Source organism: Aquarana catesbeiana, linkage group LG05, assembly GCF_042186555.1.
Source record: "Aquarana catesbeiana isolate 2022-GZ linkage group LG05, ASM4218655v1, whole genome shotgun sequence".
NCBI lineage: Eukaryota > Metazoa > Chordata > Amphibia > Anura > Ranidae > Aquarana > Aquarana catesbeiana.
In genome coordinates, this window is record NC_133328.1 from 262,898,220 (window position 1) to 262,915,698 (window position 17,479).

At 43.2% G+C, this 17,479-nt stretch overlaps 1 protein-coding gene across 4 annotated transcripts in view; it reads left to right on the forward strand.

The window, feature by feature from the left end:
• The window catches only part of MARCHF6 (membrane associated ring-CH-type finger 6), a 1,314,422-nt gene that overhangs the window by 407,060 nt on the left and 889,883 nt on the right, over positions 1-17,479 (forward strand). For all 4 annotated transcript variants that reach the window (XR_012244456.1, XM_073630743.1, XM_073630744.1 and 1 more), the window contains one exon: positions 15,957-16,008. Coding sequence is in view for 3 of the 4 variants with exons in the window: in XM_073630743.1 (XP_073486844.1) it covers positions 15,957-16,008 (52 nt within the window). In the remaining variant the exon portion in view is untranslated. The remainder of the gene's footprint in view (positions 1-15,956; positions 16,009-17,479) is intronic.

Genomic DNA, 17,479 nt, shown 5'->3' on the forward strand with positions numbered 1-17,479 from the left:
TGAATGGTAAGGTTGAGGAAAATGCGCAGTTACAGAAGGCAGTTGATAATAGCAACAATGTTTGTGAGAGGTTACAAAACCAATCAGACACTAAGACAGTAAATTTAAAATTGCATGTAGTTACCATTGGTGAAGCCTTAATTGAGAAATCTAAACGTTGTGATGAATTATCAGAGGAAAATGAGAGATTAAAATTAAGAATTATGGAATTAGAGAAGAGATCTCAGGAATGCAGATATACATCAAATCTTGGATTCAGCAATCTGCAGCAAACAGAACCTCATATTAAATCTGATAATTCATTACCAGCTGCCCCCACTGTGACTACCACAATTTAATAACAATAATAATAATACAGGTGAAGTTCAGCTTGTAATGAAGCCTTTGAAATCAAAATTATTAGACGCAATTCTTAAAGAAATAGGAATGGTTCCATACCATGATTTAAACAGATTTTTAAAATGGTTTTGTGACGTGCAGCAAGTCAGAGATATGTACAATCTCAACCCATCTGACTTAGAAAGAGTTTTGCAACATTCTGTAGGAAGTGGTCTTTGGATGAGAATTAAACAAATCTGTATTCAGCCTCTGAGGACAAGGGACATATTACTGGAATTATTATGTCTTTTGTATGGTGTACGTTCTGATGTTACTATTCATGGGAAGATCCAACAAATGCAAAATGAATCTCCCTATGAATTGTCACACAGGATAGCAACTATTATGGAATTATTGGTCGGTAATAATCTTGCATTTGAGAGTGGGGGCTTGATACATATAAGTATGTTTCTAGATGCGTTGCATGAAGATATCAAACAAAATATTTTATTAGTTACCCCAAATCCTCATGATTTAAAAGACATATTGTTGAGAGCAGACCATTTATGGAGAAAGTCAAATGAGCAGGCTGTCAAAATTGATTTAGCCACATTGTTTAGGACAAATACTGAGCATAAAGATCAGAAGATAACATCTTATCATAACATACAAAGCAATAAAAGTGCAGCGCAAAAACTTGAGAAAAAAGAGAGTCCTTTAAAGGGCATATATTTCTCTTCTGTAAACTTTCTTCTTGTTAAAAGACAACCCACATACTTCAGCATTACTGAGCAAATTGACTGCTTACCAGATGGAAAGTCAAAGTAGGCATAATTACCACCGATGCTGGGGATACTTGGATCAGCTGATCTGACAGTCTGAAATAATGTCCGGCAGCTTGTCCTCCAATGCAATAGGTGATACAGTCACTACAAGATGCGGTAAAGCAGGAAAAAAGGAAGGGACATCTAAGAGCGTTCCATATGGCTCAATATATTTTATTAACTTAAATGGATCGGAATACAGTCCATAAAAAAGGTAGCGCTATTTAAAAACATCCACGAGCGGAGATAAACCAGACTGTTCGCATCCGAACAGCTGTGAGATGACAGCGGGTGACGTGAGACTCCGCCCCCGTACGCGGCGTTACGTCCTATGGACTTCGTCAGCAGGGGTGGAGTCAGGCTGTCACCCGGGATCTTAAATACTCGCCAACTGTCAGCAAGAAGTGTATCTTAGAGCGGAAGCGGAAGCGCAATTCCAAATTTTCCTGAATGGAGACACTTGCTGGGAATGTAGCAGTAGATAAACTAACGCTAGATTACAAATAGATTGGTTACTAAAGGCATAAGTATACCGTTTAGCTATATAAATAGTAAAATATACTGGTCGAATTGGTTATCATACATTTATACCAAAGACATAGGTAAAACATTTGGCTATATATATAATAAACATACTGGTCGGAATAGTCACCCGCTGCCATCTCCTATACATTACAGCAACACTCAATGTACTATAACAACAATTGCATTAAGACAGCACACGGCGTTATTATAAAGTTACTTAAAAATTGCATATTACAAAACGTGCAATAAAACTAATAAATATAAATAGCAAAAGGATTTAAAAACTACACTCATTTATCAGAAATAAAACAATTAAGGTCGAACTCAACGTTCAACCCTCTAGGGACTCCCACTTTTGTTAAATGAATCCATAGAGACTCTCGGCGACTCAATTGCCTAATAAAATTTCCGCCCCTCCAATGTCTCGAAACTTTTCCTACCTCAACCCTAGTGCTTGTAGAAGACCTATCATATACTTCCTTCCTAAAATTCATAAACATCCCTCAGTACCCCCAGGCAGGCCTATAGTAAATGGCATTGACTCTGTTTCGGCACGTTTGGGTCAGTATATTGATTATTTTTTGAAACCTTTGGTGTCTAACACCACAGCGTTTCTAAAGGATACCAAACATATCATACAAGTGGTTGAGAAGATACCGTGTAAAGATAATAGTTTATTAGTGACGGCTGATGTCAGCTCACTTTACACGATAATTGGTCATGCCGATGCTATTAGATCAGTACAATGGGCTCTTGATAAATCTGACCTGCCAGCTAAATTAAAGGACTTTCTGCTGAATGCTTTGGAGTTTTGCCTTGCCAGGAACTATTTCTGGTACGGCGGTAAATTCTTTTTGCAAATACTCGGAGTTGCCATGGGCGCTCGTTTCGCCCCGAGCATCGCGAATATTTTTATGGCTCTCTGGGAGGAGGATTTTGTCTTTGGTAGCAGACCGGCACAACTGGTCTGCTACCAAAGATATATAGATGATATTTTCTTGATTTGGGAGGGGGACATGGTTAGTCTCCAGCTATTTATGTCTCGGCTTAACGGAAATACTAAGAATATCTGTCTCGCATGGAAGGCTGATGCTTCCAGCATAGCCTTCTTTGACCTTGAGATTTTTAAACACGAGGGGGGTTTTAGGACCAAGAACTACTGTAAACCCACGGATAGGAATGGGTATATACCCCTTGATAGCTGCCACCACAGCTCATGGCTGCTTAACATCCCCAGGGGGCAGTTTATTCGCCTAAGGCGAAACTGCTATCTGGATGATGATTCTTTTTCACAAGCTAACCATATGGCACAAAAATTCCTACAGAAGGGATATTCCAGGTCTCTCATAGCAGAGGAAGTCCAAAAAGTGGGTAGTATGGATAGATCTTCCCTAGTTAATAACTCGGATAGGAGTCAACTTATGAACACAGAACAACAGAATCCTCAATACAGAATAATTTTGGACTATAACATCCAACACAAGAAGGTTGAAAAGATCATTCTTAAGTATTGGAATATTCTGAAAAAGGACAATGTTTTAGGTCCTACCCTTCCTGACCGTCCCAGATTTGTATATATCGGAAACCACCTACCTTGAGAGATATCATTGCCCCAAGTGTGGTTGACCCTCCGGTGATTAAAGAAAGTAGAATCTTTGGCTTCATGTCGGGATTCTACGCTTGTGGTAAATGCCCAGCATGTAGGCAATGCAAATTTAATGTTAAGAAAAGAAAGGAATTTAATGCCACCGCCACCAATAGAACCTATCAGATCAAGAACTTAATTACATGCGATACGGTGGGAGTAGTGTACATGTTGCAGTGCGAATGTGGGCTGCAATATGTAGGACGTACTTCCCGACCAATGGGTGTCCGTATAGCGGAGCACGTTAACAATATTAAAAAAGGTTTAAAGTCACATTATGTATCGAAACATTTTAGATTATGCCACAACAGGGACCCGAGGAAATTGCATTTCTGGGGTATAGAAAAAGTTTCGAGACATTGGAGGGGCGGAAATTTTATTAGGCAATTGAGTCGCCGAGAGTCTCTATGGATTCATTTAACAAAAGTGGGAGTCCCTAGAGGGTTGAACGTTGAGTTCGACCTTAATTGTTTTATTTCTGATAAATGAGTGTAGTTTTTAAATCCTTTTGTTATTTATATTTATTAGTTTTATTGCACGTTTTGTAATATGCAATTTTTAAGTAACTTTATAATAACGCCGTGTGCTGTCTTAATGCAATTGTTGTTATAGTACATTGAGTGTTGCTGTAATGTATAGGAGATGGCAGCGGGTGACTATTCCGACCAGTATGTTTATTATATATATAGCCAAATGTTTTACCTATGTCTTTGGTATAAATGTATGATAACCAATTCGACCAGTATATTTTACTATTTATATAGCTAAACGGTATACTTATGCCTTTAGTAACCAATCTATTTGTAATCTAGCGTTAGTTTATCTACTGCTACATTCCCAGCAAGTGTCTCCATTCAGGAAAATTTGGAATTGCGCTTCCGCTTCCGCTCTAAGATACACTTCTTGCTGACAGTCGGCGAGTATTTAAGATCCCGGGTGACAGCCTGACTCCACCCCTGCTGACGAAGTCCATAGGACGTAACGCCGCGTACGGGAGCGGAGTCTCACGTCACCCACTGTCATCTCACAGCTGTTCGGATGCGAACAGTCTGGTTTATCTCCGCACGTGGATGTTTTTAAATAGCGCTACCTTTTTTATGGACTGTATTCCGATCCATTTAAGTTAATAAAATATATTGAGCCATATGGAACGCTCTTAGATGTCCCTTCCTTTTTTCCTGCTTTACCGCATCTTGTAGTGACTGTATCACCTATCGCATTGGAGGACAAGCTGCCGGACATTATTTCAGACTGTCAGATCAGCTGATCCAAGTATCCCCAGCATCGGTGGTAATTATGCCTACTTTGACTTTCCATCTGGTAAGCAGTCAATTTGCTCAGTAATGCTGAAGTATGTGGGTTGTCTTTTAACAAGAAGAAAGTTTACAGAAGAGAAATATATGCCCTTTAAAGGACTCTCTTTTTTCTCAAGTTTTTGCGCTGCACTTTTATTGCTTTGTATATTATGTCATTTGGGCTTGGTGTTTACCCTTTAGTGTTCAGCTTGCAATTAGATTGATTTTGTTTGTTTGCACTGATTGTACATATCTTTGGTTATATCCTATGATAACACCCAGAGAGGACAAACCGGGTCAAACATAAGTGATATTAGTATGAAAAACAGAGCTGACCAAAATAATAATAAGAAAAGGTCCAAGACTTGGATACCGTTTTCTCAGTTAAAACAGAGATATGACCACCTGAAAATTGAGTATGACAAGATGAGAGAGGAGCGTGATAAATTATTAGAGCAGTTGAAGGGGGTACAGGGTGTCATAAATGCAGAAGATGTACATTCTCCAGATCTGTTTTTGAATGCAGATGACATTTCTCTAGCAGTGGGGGTGAATTAGCTCCAAACTGTAAACGTGTAAATAGTGTTTTGTTTTAACTTCAAACTACGTTTAAAGACCTTGCTAATTAGTTTTGTTGGAGAGTTTTGTCTTTCAGGGACGTCTGAAGATGCTGGTTTGCATGTGAATAGCAGAAGCACAGTCTGAAATTGCTGGCTAGTGGGGGAGAATAATGGGAGGAATGCTGAATAGACAACAAGGAATTATTAAAAGTTCATGGACTCTCAAGATTCATCAAGCAATGGACCTTTTTTTCTTTTTTCTTCAACGCCCTAATTTTTAATTTTTCTCTCTTTTTTGCGTTTCATTTTTTATTTTCTTTATGTTTTATTTCTTGAATTATCTTAAAACCAAAGAGAAGCATTTAAACGTAAAATAATTTTCATAACATCTGTACATATTACATAATGCGTATTGATCAATATATTTGACATCTAAGGTGAGATGCTGCACGATGGCTTGGCATAGAATAAATTTTAGTATGTTGGGTGGTTTTCCTAAATTTATAAGAGGGGTGAGTGAAATTCATCACTCTAGTCATGATTTGAAACTTTGTTGATTCAGTTGTTTATAATATGCTAAAGGCTATGACATATATGGATGGAAAAGACCTTTCTACCTTTCATGGTGAAGATACTGGCAAGAATTTCCACTGCCGCTTTGTCTGGATAGAAGATCTGATAAACACTGATGACTCTATCTGAAGCATTGTGTGGGGGTATATCTATATGTATATGTTGGTATACCATTCAGATGTAATTGTGGACTGAATGATCCAAGTAACTGCTCTATTGAAGGCAATGAGGGGTCGGCCTACAGCAAATTACAAAAGCAAATTGTGGCTGGCAATCAACAAATTCTGGTACTTGACAGGTACACAACCCGGTCATCTTTGTTCAAATGGTGGAAATGGAAAGAAGCAGATGTGAATTGTAAAATGCTTGCAAGATGGACTCATGAATGTCAAGCGCAAGACAATAGTTTGAAGCATAGTTATTACTGCCATATCCAAACCTTTTGACCTTGAAAGTGAGTGCTGGTACATTGATAGTTCTACTTACTATTAAGAAGAAAGTAGAGTGTTTGCGTAAAAGCATCTTTAAAAATGAAAAGCTTGAGCCTGGAGATGAGAGAATCCTGGACTTGTGGATTGGAGCTCCCAGAGCATACCAAGTTTACTTTCAGTGAGATGGTGAGAGAGGTGATGAAGTCAGACCGAAGGATTGACTGTGACATCAGCTCGTCTTTGCGCAATATTCAAGATCTTGATGTGATATAATAAGGCCTAACAGCTATATGGGCCACTGACGTTTACCAAATCCTTTTCCAGTCATGGTCTAAAAGTTATATTATCTAATAACTGTTTCATGGGGATATTTTAGAGTCTGGCGAAGAGAGATGTAACCAGTTTCAACTTCATATTTTATATGAGCCATTGTAAAGCATCCAGTACCTTAAATCGAAATGATATTTTTTGTTGTTTGATTTATGGGTCAGTTCTAGTAGTTAGAACCAACCCAAGTGGGGGTATATGTTGTAATATGTTCACCGATTTATGTGGGACATTGTTGTGTGTATGTACACATGCAGTCAATGTTGACCAGGCCAGAATGACAATGACAGAATGGTTGATTTGTCCAACTGAATTTTAACAGCTGAAGACTCTTTGATGTGTTAATCTTATGCAAGTCTATTTGAACATCTCAAAGGGTATTCAGGTGGTATCTCTTAATCTAATCTAATTACATATATCTAAAGGGAACTTATTGATGTTGATATGTGGGAGTGCAAATTGGGGTGGTTCACGGCTGTTCACGGCTGGGGTTTGTTGTCTGTTTGATAGACTAAAGCTTATCAAAGTCCTAAATTGAAATGGCCAATCAAATTGCTCAGCCATTCAATGCCTGGTGAATATAACACGGCATTCAGTCTATAGGTTATGAGTGAGGCTTGTCTGTGTATAGGGGAGGCTTGTCTGTGTATGGCTGGGAAGACACAGACCTAGGAGATGGGTTTCTGAATTATATTTCCTCTGTCGGATTTCTTTGTCATCTGTGGACTTTGGACTTTGTTCTGTGTTGGAAGTCAATAAAGTGCATCTCTCTGGAAGAATTGGGTTGCTGCGGAAGAGTACTTACATCATCATTATAATAATACCTAAATATTATTTATCATACCCACTCTACATCATATCACCCAGTATATATTAATATATTATACCCGATCACTACAACCAGGAGTCCTGCAGCCCAAGGAGAAGTAAACCAGATCTTAATCTGGGCAGAAACATGTGCCGTGCATACCGGCAATCTTCATTCTGGGAGTAGAGTACTGGCAGGCAGACTACTTGAGTCGCCGGCAGTTATTCCCAGGGGAATGGTCTCTTCACCCTGACGTCTTCTTGGCCATATGCCAAAGATGGGGGGTTCCGGATGTAGACCTCTTTGCATCCAGGTTCAACAACAAGATTGACAACTTTGTGTCATGAACAAGGGATCCTCTTGCATGCGGGACAGATGCGTTGGTGACTCCATGGCATCAATTCTCCCTGATTTATACATTTCCTCCTATTCTGCTACTGCCACAACTTCTTCGCAGAATCAGGCAGGAAAGGAAGTCGGTACTTCTGGTGGCCCAGCGTGACCCAGAAGAGCTTGGTATGCAGAAATAGTAAAGATGGCAGTAGGTCCCCCGTGGACTCTACCGTCCCGTCCAGACCGGCTATCCCAAGGTCCAGTGTTCCATCCTGCCTTACAAACGCTAAATTTGAGGGTCTGGCTATTGAAACCCACGTTCTGAAGAGTCGTGGGCTTTCAGGTCCTGTGATTTGTACCTTGATCAATGCAAGGAAGCCAGCTTCCAGAATGATTTATCATAGAGTCTGGAAAGCTTAGGTCTCCTGGTGTGTATCCAGGGGTTGGCATCCCAGAAAATATGTCATAAGTAGAATTCTTGACTTTCTACAAATGGGATTAGAAATTATGCTGGCCTTGAGTACCATCAAGGGCCAGGTCTCGGCCTTGTCAGTATTATTTCAACGGCCGCTTGCTTCGCATTCTTTGGTCCGAAGCTTTATACAGGAGGTAACGCATCTTAATCCTCCGGTTAGGGCGCCCCTAAACCCCTGGGACTTGAATTTGGTTCTGTCAGTTTTACAGAGACAGCCTTTTGAACCAATACGTCAAATTCCCTTGGTCTTGTTGACAAGAAAGTTAATTTTTCTGGTAGCCATTTCTTCTACTAGAAGAGTATCAGAATTAGCAGCTCTTTCCTGTAAAGAGCCTTATTTAATCATACACAAGGATAGAGTGGTATTGCACCCTCATCCTAGCTTTCTACCGAAAGTGGTTTCAGATTTTCATCTAAACCAAGATATTGTTCTACCTTCCTTTTTTCCAGATCCCTGTTCTACGGAAGAAAGGTCACTACATTCTTTGGATGTAGTAAGAGCAGTCAAGGCCTATCTGGAAGCAACTGCTCAAATTCGCAAAACGGATGTTTTGTTCATACTGCCACAAGGTCCCAATAGAGGACAGGCAGCGTCAAAGTCTACCATTTCAAAATAGATTAGACAAATGATTATTTAAGCTTACTGTTTGAAACAGAAAATTCCACCTTTTCAAATCAAGGCACACTCCACAAGGGCTATTAGTGCTTCTTGGGCAGTGCATCACCAGGCCTCTATGGCTCAAATCTGCACAGCCGAAACCTGGTCTTCAGTCCATACATTCACCAGATTTTATCAGGTGGATGTGGGAAGGCATGAGGTTATCGCCTTTGGGCGTAGTGTGCTGCAGGCAGCGGTACGAGGTCCTCAGGTCTGATTACACCCTACTTTGTTGTGGTTCCCCTCCCCTCAAATAGCATTGCTCTGGGACATCCCATCAGTAATTACTGAGGCTCTGTGTCCCGTGATGTACGAGAAAGAAAATAGGATTTTTATAACGGCTTACCTGTAAAATCCTTTTCTTTTGAGGTACATCACGGGACACAGAGGTCCCGCCCCTCTTCTAATACACTTATATTGTTTTGCTACAAAACTGAGGTATCCCCAGTAAGGGGAGGGGTTATATAGGGGGTTGAACTTCCTGTCTAGGGTGTGACCAGTGTCCAATCACCTAGTGATACCCTATAACCTATCAGTAATCACTGAGGCTCTGTGTCCCGTGATGTACCTCAAAAGAAAAGGATTTTACAGGTAAGCTGTTATAAAAATCCTATATTTGTTTTTTTTTGTTTTTTATGAGCCATTCAGAGGTGGACTTGCTGGTATGTTTCGGATCTTTGTCCTGCTGCATAACCTAAGTGAGCTTGAGGTCACAAACTGATGGCCAGACATTCTTCAGGATTTTCTGGTAGAGCGCAGAATTCATGGTTCCATCAAATATGGCAAGTCGTCTAGGTACTGATGCTGCAAAGCAGCCCCAGACCATCACACTAACACCACCAGGTTTGACTGTTGGTATAATTTTTTTTATGAAATGCTGTTAGTTTTGCGCTAGATTTAACGGGATGTACACTTTCCAGAAAGTTGATCTTTTGTCTCATCAGTCCACAGAATATTTGCCCAAAAATTGTGGGGATAATCGAGATGTTTTTTTTTTTTTTTTCAGATATGTGTCAAGCCTTTATCTTTTTGATCAGTAATGGTTTTTGCCTTGAAACTCTCCCATGGATGCAATTTTTGCCCAGTTTTTCATATTGTTGAATCATAAACGCTGACCTTAACTAAGGCAAGGTGGCCTGCAGTTCTTTAGCTGTTTTGGGTTCTTGTAAGACCTCATGGATGAGTCGTCATGCTCATGTTTTCTTTCTTTGTGGATAATGGCTCTTACTGTTAGGGATGCACCGAAATTTCGTCCGCCGAAACATATGCCGAAAGAGAAATGTTGCTGATAATGGTGCTGAAAAAAGGGGCGGGGCCATCCCGCCGGGTGCCGCACATGTTTCATCCCGCGCGCCCCTCAGAGTCTTCCCTCCCTCCTCCTCCTCCTTCTCACTCCTGTCCTACACCACCTCCCCAGTGCTTGGTAATGAATGTCACGCTGTGTGTCAGAGCTGGATTTGAATCTCCGTGCAGCCAATGTAACGATGTCCCGCCTCCTAGACTGCCTCTTGTGATAGACGGGACTCTGATCTAATGTTAGGAATCTTTGTGCCGTGTATCATAGGAGGCGGGACATCGGCTGCACGGCGATTCAGATCCAGCTCTGACACACAGCGTGTGAGCGTGACATTCATTACCAGGCACTGGGGAGGCTGTGTAGGACAGAAGTGGGAGGAGGAGGAGGAGAGAGAGGAGACTCTGGGACGTACCGGGATGAAACTGGCTGCACGGCGATTCAGATCTGACACAGTGTGACATCGCATTACCAGGCACCGGGGAGGCTGTACATGATGGACACTGGCAGGCTGCAGAACATGGGCACCGGCAGGTTGTACATGATGGGCACTGGCAGGCTGCATAACATGGGCACTGGCAGGCTGTACATGATAGGCACTGGTGGGCTGCATGCCATGGGCACTGGCGGGCTGCTGCATCTGATGTGCATGGGCATTGGTGAGGCTGCATGGCATAGGCACTGGCGGGCTGCTACATATGGACACAGGCACTGGGGAGGCTGCATGACGGGCACAGGCAGGATGCTACAACTGACTGGTAGGCTGCATCTGACAGGCACTTGTGAAGCTGCATTTGATGGACACTGGTGAGGCTGCATTGATCTCCTGTACCACGTCTGCAGTCTCTGACCATCTCCTGTACCATGTTCCCAGTGTCTGACCATCGCCTGTAATGTGTCTGCAGTCTCTGACCATCTCCTGTACCATGTCCCCAGTCTCTGATCATTTCTTCCCTTAATAAAAAAGATCATCATTTAAAAACTGCATTTTGTGTGTTATCTTCATTTCATAATACAATTTCTCTGATAGTCTGAATCATTTAAGTGTGTGAAAAACGATATATTTTTTTTTCGAAGATGTATACTGCTTAAAATGTAATCAGAGTATAGCATCAGGTCAATTTAACTCGGGGTATTAACTTGGGGTATTGATCTGGTTAGTTAAAGCGGAGTTCCAGCCGCAAAATAATTTTTTTAAAAAGTCAGCAACTACAGGTACTGTAGCTGCTGACTTTTAATGAGGACACTTACCTGTCCAGGGAGCCCGCAGTGTCGATCCCCCATGGCCGATTTGTCCACCGGCTCAGGTGCAGGCGCTGCCATTCCAACTAAGGGAAACCGGCAGTGGTGCCTTCAGGCTTCACAGCCGGTTTCCTACTGCGCCTGCGAGAGTCGCACGGTGCTTTGTGAATGGTCAGCTTGTCTTCTGGGGGACACACAGGTCCCATAATGCAGCAGGGGAGAAGGAGGAGGGGTCGCCGCAGAAGAGGACGAGACGTACTGCGCCGCGGCTGGGCTAGGGCGGAAGTAAATTTATTCTTTCTTAAAAGGTAGGTAAGAAAAAGAAAATCCAAAAACAAGGGGTGGAGGGGTGGTCTTTAGTTTAAGACCAAGTGGGTGGAACTCCGCGTTAAGTAGCAGAGGGGGTTGTTAATTAGTTTCAGCTGCTTTTGGTGTTAATGAAATTAACAGGTGCACTAGATGGGCAACAATGAGATGACCTCGAAAACAGAAAATGGTTTTACAGGTGGAGGCCACAGACCTTTTTTTCCCCTACTCATCTTTTCTGACTGTTTTTCACTAGTTTTGCACTTGGCTAGGGGCAGTGTCACTACTGGTAGTATGAGGTGATACCTGGACCCTATAGAGGTTGCACAGGCAGTCCAACTCCTCCAGGATGGCACATCAATACGTGCTATTGCCAGAAGGTTTGCTGTTATCTCCCAGTCTCAAGAGCATGGAGGAGATTCCAGGAGAGAGGTGGTTACACTAGGAGAGCTGGGCAGGGCCATAGATGGTCCTTAACCCATCAGCAGGATCAGTATCTACTCCTTTGTTCAAGGAGGAACAGGGTAAGCACTGCCAGAGCTCTACAAAATGACCTCCAGCAGGCCACTGGTGTGAATGTCTCTGACCAAATAATCAGAAACCGACTTCATGAGGGTGGCCTGAGGGCCCGGCATCCTCTAGTGGGCCCAGTGCCCACTACCAGGCACTGTGGAGCTCAATTGACATTTGCCATTGAACACAATTGTCAGGTCTGCCACTGACGCCCCGTGTTGTTCACAGATGAGAGCAGTTTCACCCTGAGCACGTGATAGACTTGAAAGGGTCTGGAGAAGCCGTGGAGAATGTTATGCGGCCTGTAACATTGCTCAGCTTGACCGGTTTGGTGGTGGGTCAGTGGTGGTCTGGGGAGGCATACCATGGAGGGACGCACAGACCTCCACAGGCTAGACAATGGCAACCTGACTGCCATTAGGCATTGTCCCTTTGTCAGACCCTACGCTGGTGCAGTGGGTTCCTCCTGGTGCACAATGCCTGGCCTCATGTGGCGAGAGTATGCAGCCAGTTCCTGGAGGATGAAGGAATTGATACCATTGAATGGCCCTCCCACATGCGACTGACCTAAATCCAATAGAACACCTCTGGGACATTATGTTTCGGTCCATCTGACGCCACCAGGTTGCACCTCAGTCTGTTCAGAAGCTCAGTGATGCCCTGGTCCAGATCTGGGGGGAAATACCTCAGGACATGATCTGTCATCCCATTAGGAGCATGCCCCGACGTCAGGCATGCATACAAGCACGTGGGGGCCATAAAAAACTATGAAGTACCATTTTGAGTTGCTGCAGTGAAATTTCAGCAAAATAGACTAGCCTGCTGCATCATATTTTAACTTCGATTTTTGGGGTGTCTGTGAATTCAGCCCTCTGTAGGTTGATAATTTTCATTTCCATCATGCGGAGCGGCCCGGAGAAGAAAATGAAGAAGAGAAGAAGATGAAGAAGAAGATGAAGATAAGAGTGGGAGCCTCCCCCCATGCCATGGGTGCGGAGCGGCCCGAGGAGAAGAAGATAGAAGACGCCGCGGAGGAGATGCTGGACGAGAACGCCGGAGGAAGAACCAGAAGAACCAGAAGAGCCAGAAGAACCAGAAGAAGAAGATGAAGGAAGATAGAAGAAAGAAGAAGCATTTAAATAAAGGAATTGTCAAAAACTGTCTCTTGTCATTTTTAACATTTGACAGTTTTTTAGTGAAATGGTAGGGGTACTTTTGTACCCCCTTACCATTTCACACGGGGGGGGCGGGATCTGGGGGTCCCCTTGTTAAAGGGGGCTTCCAGATTCCCGATAAGCCCCCCGCCCGCAGACCCCCACAACCACCGGCCAGGGTTGTGGGGATGAGGCCCTTGTCCTCATCAACATGGGGACAAGGTGTTTTGGGGGGCTACCCCAAAGCACCCTCCCAATGTTGAGGGCATGTGGCCTGGTACGGTTCAGGAGGGGGGGCGCTCTCTCGTCCCCCCTCTTTTCCTGCGGCCTGCCAGGTTGCGTGCTCAGATATGGGTCAGGTATGGATTTTTGGGGGGACCCCACGCCGTTTTTTTTTTAATTTTGGCACGGGGTTCCCCTTAAAGGACCCCCACGTCATTTTTTTTTTGTAAATTTTGGTTCGGGGTTCCCCTGTGGGGAATTCCCATGCCGTTTTTATCAATGAACTTCTATGTGTATTGTTGGACCGGCAATGCAATAGCCGCGAGTAGTTTTAAATGACTTTTTTCCTTTGAAATGTCATTTTGCTGTCAGACTGTTCTAAACACGGAAAACATGCGCCCCTTTACAGGCATACTATAGACACCCCTCAGCTACGAAATTTAAAGGGATATTACACTTTTATTGTTTGACTTTAAGCATTATTAAAATCACTGCTCCTGAAAAAACTGACATTTTTAAAACTTTTTTTTTGCATTGATCCATGTCCCCTGGGGCAGGACCCAGGTCCTCAAACACTTTTTATGACAATAACTTGCATATAAGCCTTTAAAATTAGCACTTTTGATTTCTCCCATATAGACTTTTAAAAGGGTGTTCCGCGACATTCGAATTTGCCACGAACACCCCAAATTGTTCGCTGTTCAGCGAACTTGCGAACAGCCAATGTTCGAGTCGAACATGAGTTCGACTCGAACTCGAAGCTCATCCCTAGTCCCCATGACTCAGAATCCAGAAACATCAGTGCCGCACTGGATGAAAGATGCAAGGGTCTGTCAGGTGTCCAGAAAAGCATTGACCTTTTATACACATGCACTAATTACAAGCAAACAGATCACAGGTGAGGATGGTTACCTTTAATAGCCATTCAATCCCCTTTGTGTGCATGTTATCAGGCCAATATCACAAGGGTATGTAAACGTTTGATCAGGGTCCTTTGGGTAGTTTCTGTTGTCATTATGATTTAAAAAGAGTAAACACAGTTGATTGATAGTAAATGGCTTCAGCCAAACACTAGCCATGAGTGAAATACATGTTTTTGTGTTTTCATATTCTCCGAAAAATGGTCAAGAAATCATAAATTCTGTCAGGGTATGTAAACTTATGAGCACAACTGTATATTTTTTACATGTGTGTACATATAGAGAGAGAACACTGTTTGTTCTTGAAGTTCATAGCAAAAATGTTTGTGCTTGGTTCACCCTGCTCCTAGTTAACCTTGCCATGCTAGTGATTCCCACTCCAGTTTCTCTTCTAGCTGCATACTTGACCTACCTTTGCCTTCAAGTTCTGCCTGTTCTGTTCAAGTCATTACAAAAATAGGTTTTATGATAATTACACACCTGGAAATAAAAAAAAATAAAAAAAAACAAAGAAAAACATTTTGGGGGATTACCAAAACAAACGTAATTCTTTTATACAGTGCCTTGAAAAAGTATTGATATCCCTTGAAATTTTCCACCTTTATGTTACAATAACAAATGTAAATTTATTTTATTAGGTTTTTATGTGATAGACCAACACAAGGTGGCACATGGTTGTGAAGTGAAAGGGAAATGATAAATGGTTTTACAAATGTTTTACAAATATCTGAAAAGTTGAATGTGCATTTGTATTTAGCCCCATTTACTCTGATACCCCTAGCTAAAATCTAGTGGCACTAATTGCCTTCAGAAGTCACCTAATTAATAAATGGAGTCCACCTGTGTGTAATTTAATCTCTGTATAACTACAGCTCTTCTGTGAAGCCCTCAGAGGTTTGTTTCAGAACCTTAGTGAACAAACCTCCCCATGAAGGCCAAAGAAAACACCAGGCAGGTCAGGGATAAATGTGTGGAGACGTTTAAAGCAGGAATGGGTTAAAAAAAAAAATATATCCCAAGCTTTGAACATGTCATGGAGCACTGTTAAATCCATCATCTGAAAATGGAAAGCGTATGGCACTACTGCAAACTGTAGTAGTGCCAGTGTGGAAATGGCTGTCCACACTGACCAGCCAGGCAAGGAGAGCATTAATCACAGAAGCAGCAGCACAAAACACTATGTGTGGCAGAAAACTAACACTGCACATCACCCTGAACACACCATCCCCACCGTAAAACATTATGGTGGCAGCATCATGATGTGGGGATGCTTTTCAGCAGGGACAGGGAAGCTGGTCAGAATTGATAGGAAGATGGATGCAGGGTAATCTTACTGTAGAAGAAAACCTATTAGTGTCTGCAAAAGACTTGAGACTGGGGCTGATGTTCACCTTCCAGCAGGACAACCACCCTGAACATAAAGCCAGAACTGTAACGTCAGTTATGTGTCACTTTGTGTAACAAATGTTTTTTTTTTTTTGGTAACTCTTCAATGTATCTTGACAATAATTCTTGTGTTCATATCCTGAATAGGAACATGTCTTCTGGGTTGTGTCACTGAACACCCTTTTCATACTTGTCTTTGGTGAGTATCTGACTCTATACATTTTAAAGTATTACCACTGCAACTTGTTGAAGTAGTATTAGAGCTCCGTCCGAGAGCCAGATGTCCTTTTAGCATGAATGTATTTTATATACCTTATTTTTGGGGAATACTCTTTAACCCATTCGCTGCCAGGTCTGTACGCCTTATGGACCTACAGCACTGCTTCCAGCTGCCGTACGGACCTAATTTCTCCTACTATATAGCAGAATTGTTCAGCATACTCTGCTGGAACAATCCTAGAGCTCAAATTTGAACCCCCCCATGCAGCTACTTCCCTGTCTTCAGCCTCTCCACCTCCCACCACTCCTATTGCTCCCCCCTTCTTTTTATCTCCTACATCCCCCTTCCTCCCCCACACTGATCCGACCACCCCCCCCTGTCCCCCTGCAAACCCAATCCCCTGCAGCTACTCTCAAGCCGCTGGGTTCCCTTCTCTGCCACTCTCACCAACTTCAGGTGCTGCAGGAGCTTAGAGGGGATCACACTATACCCCCCATCACTCTGACCCCCCCCCCCCCACAATGACCCCCACCTCACAGATCCTCTGCTGCTGGGCGGCAATAACTCCTCCCATCCCGCCGGCTGCAGCTGCTGCCCAGCACTCGGCTCCAGCAAGCTGACACCTTATTCATTGATGGTAATATGCAGCTTAGGCTGCAGAGAAAGGGACTGTCTTCATTGTAAGGCCCCTTTCACATGGAGCAGACTCCATCAAGCAGATCCGCCTGCTCAGCAGGGGATCTGTCTGGTGATGCCCGCTGAGCAGGCAGGTGATAGGTCCTTGTTCACTCTGCTGATGCAGAGCAGACACGGACATACCCCACTCTTTTCTATGGGGCAGTCAGATGGAAACAGACCCCTTGTCCCATTCAATCTGACTGTTCTTTGATCTGATCTGCTAGACAGGTTGAGGAATGGATCCTCATACGTCTGTTTTTGGCAGACCAGATCGGATCAGATGCAGGCTGATGTAAACAGACACATGTCCATTTACATCTGCCTCTCCATAGAGAACAGTGGGTTGTCTGATCCGGTCCGCCTGAAAAAGACAGGCGGACCCCATCAGTCTGCTCGTGTGAAGTGGGCCTAAGGCCTTGTTCACACAGGGCATACACAGCGTACACCCCTGCAAGGCCATGTTTACCTGCACAGGGATGCACAGGTATTCAATGGACTACCTGCACAGTGATGCCCAGATGTCATTTGGGATGTAGTAACTGCGTGAACAGAGCTGTTGCTCCCAATTTGACATCCATGTAGGTCCGGGTGCATGTCCCTGAGCTCACACTGTCTGCGTTTGGGGTCATGCACCCACACAGATGTCAGATTGGGAGCATCGTCTATGCCTTTGCAGCTCATGCATCCCAATTGACATAAATGGGACTGCCTGCATAGGGATGCATGGAACACCTGTGCATCCCCATGCACGTAAAAACATGGCCCTCCAAGG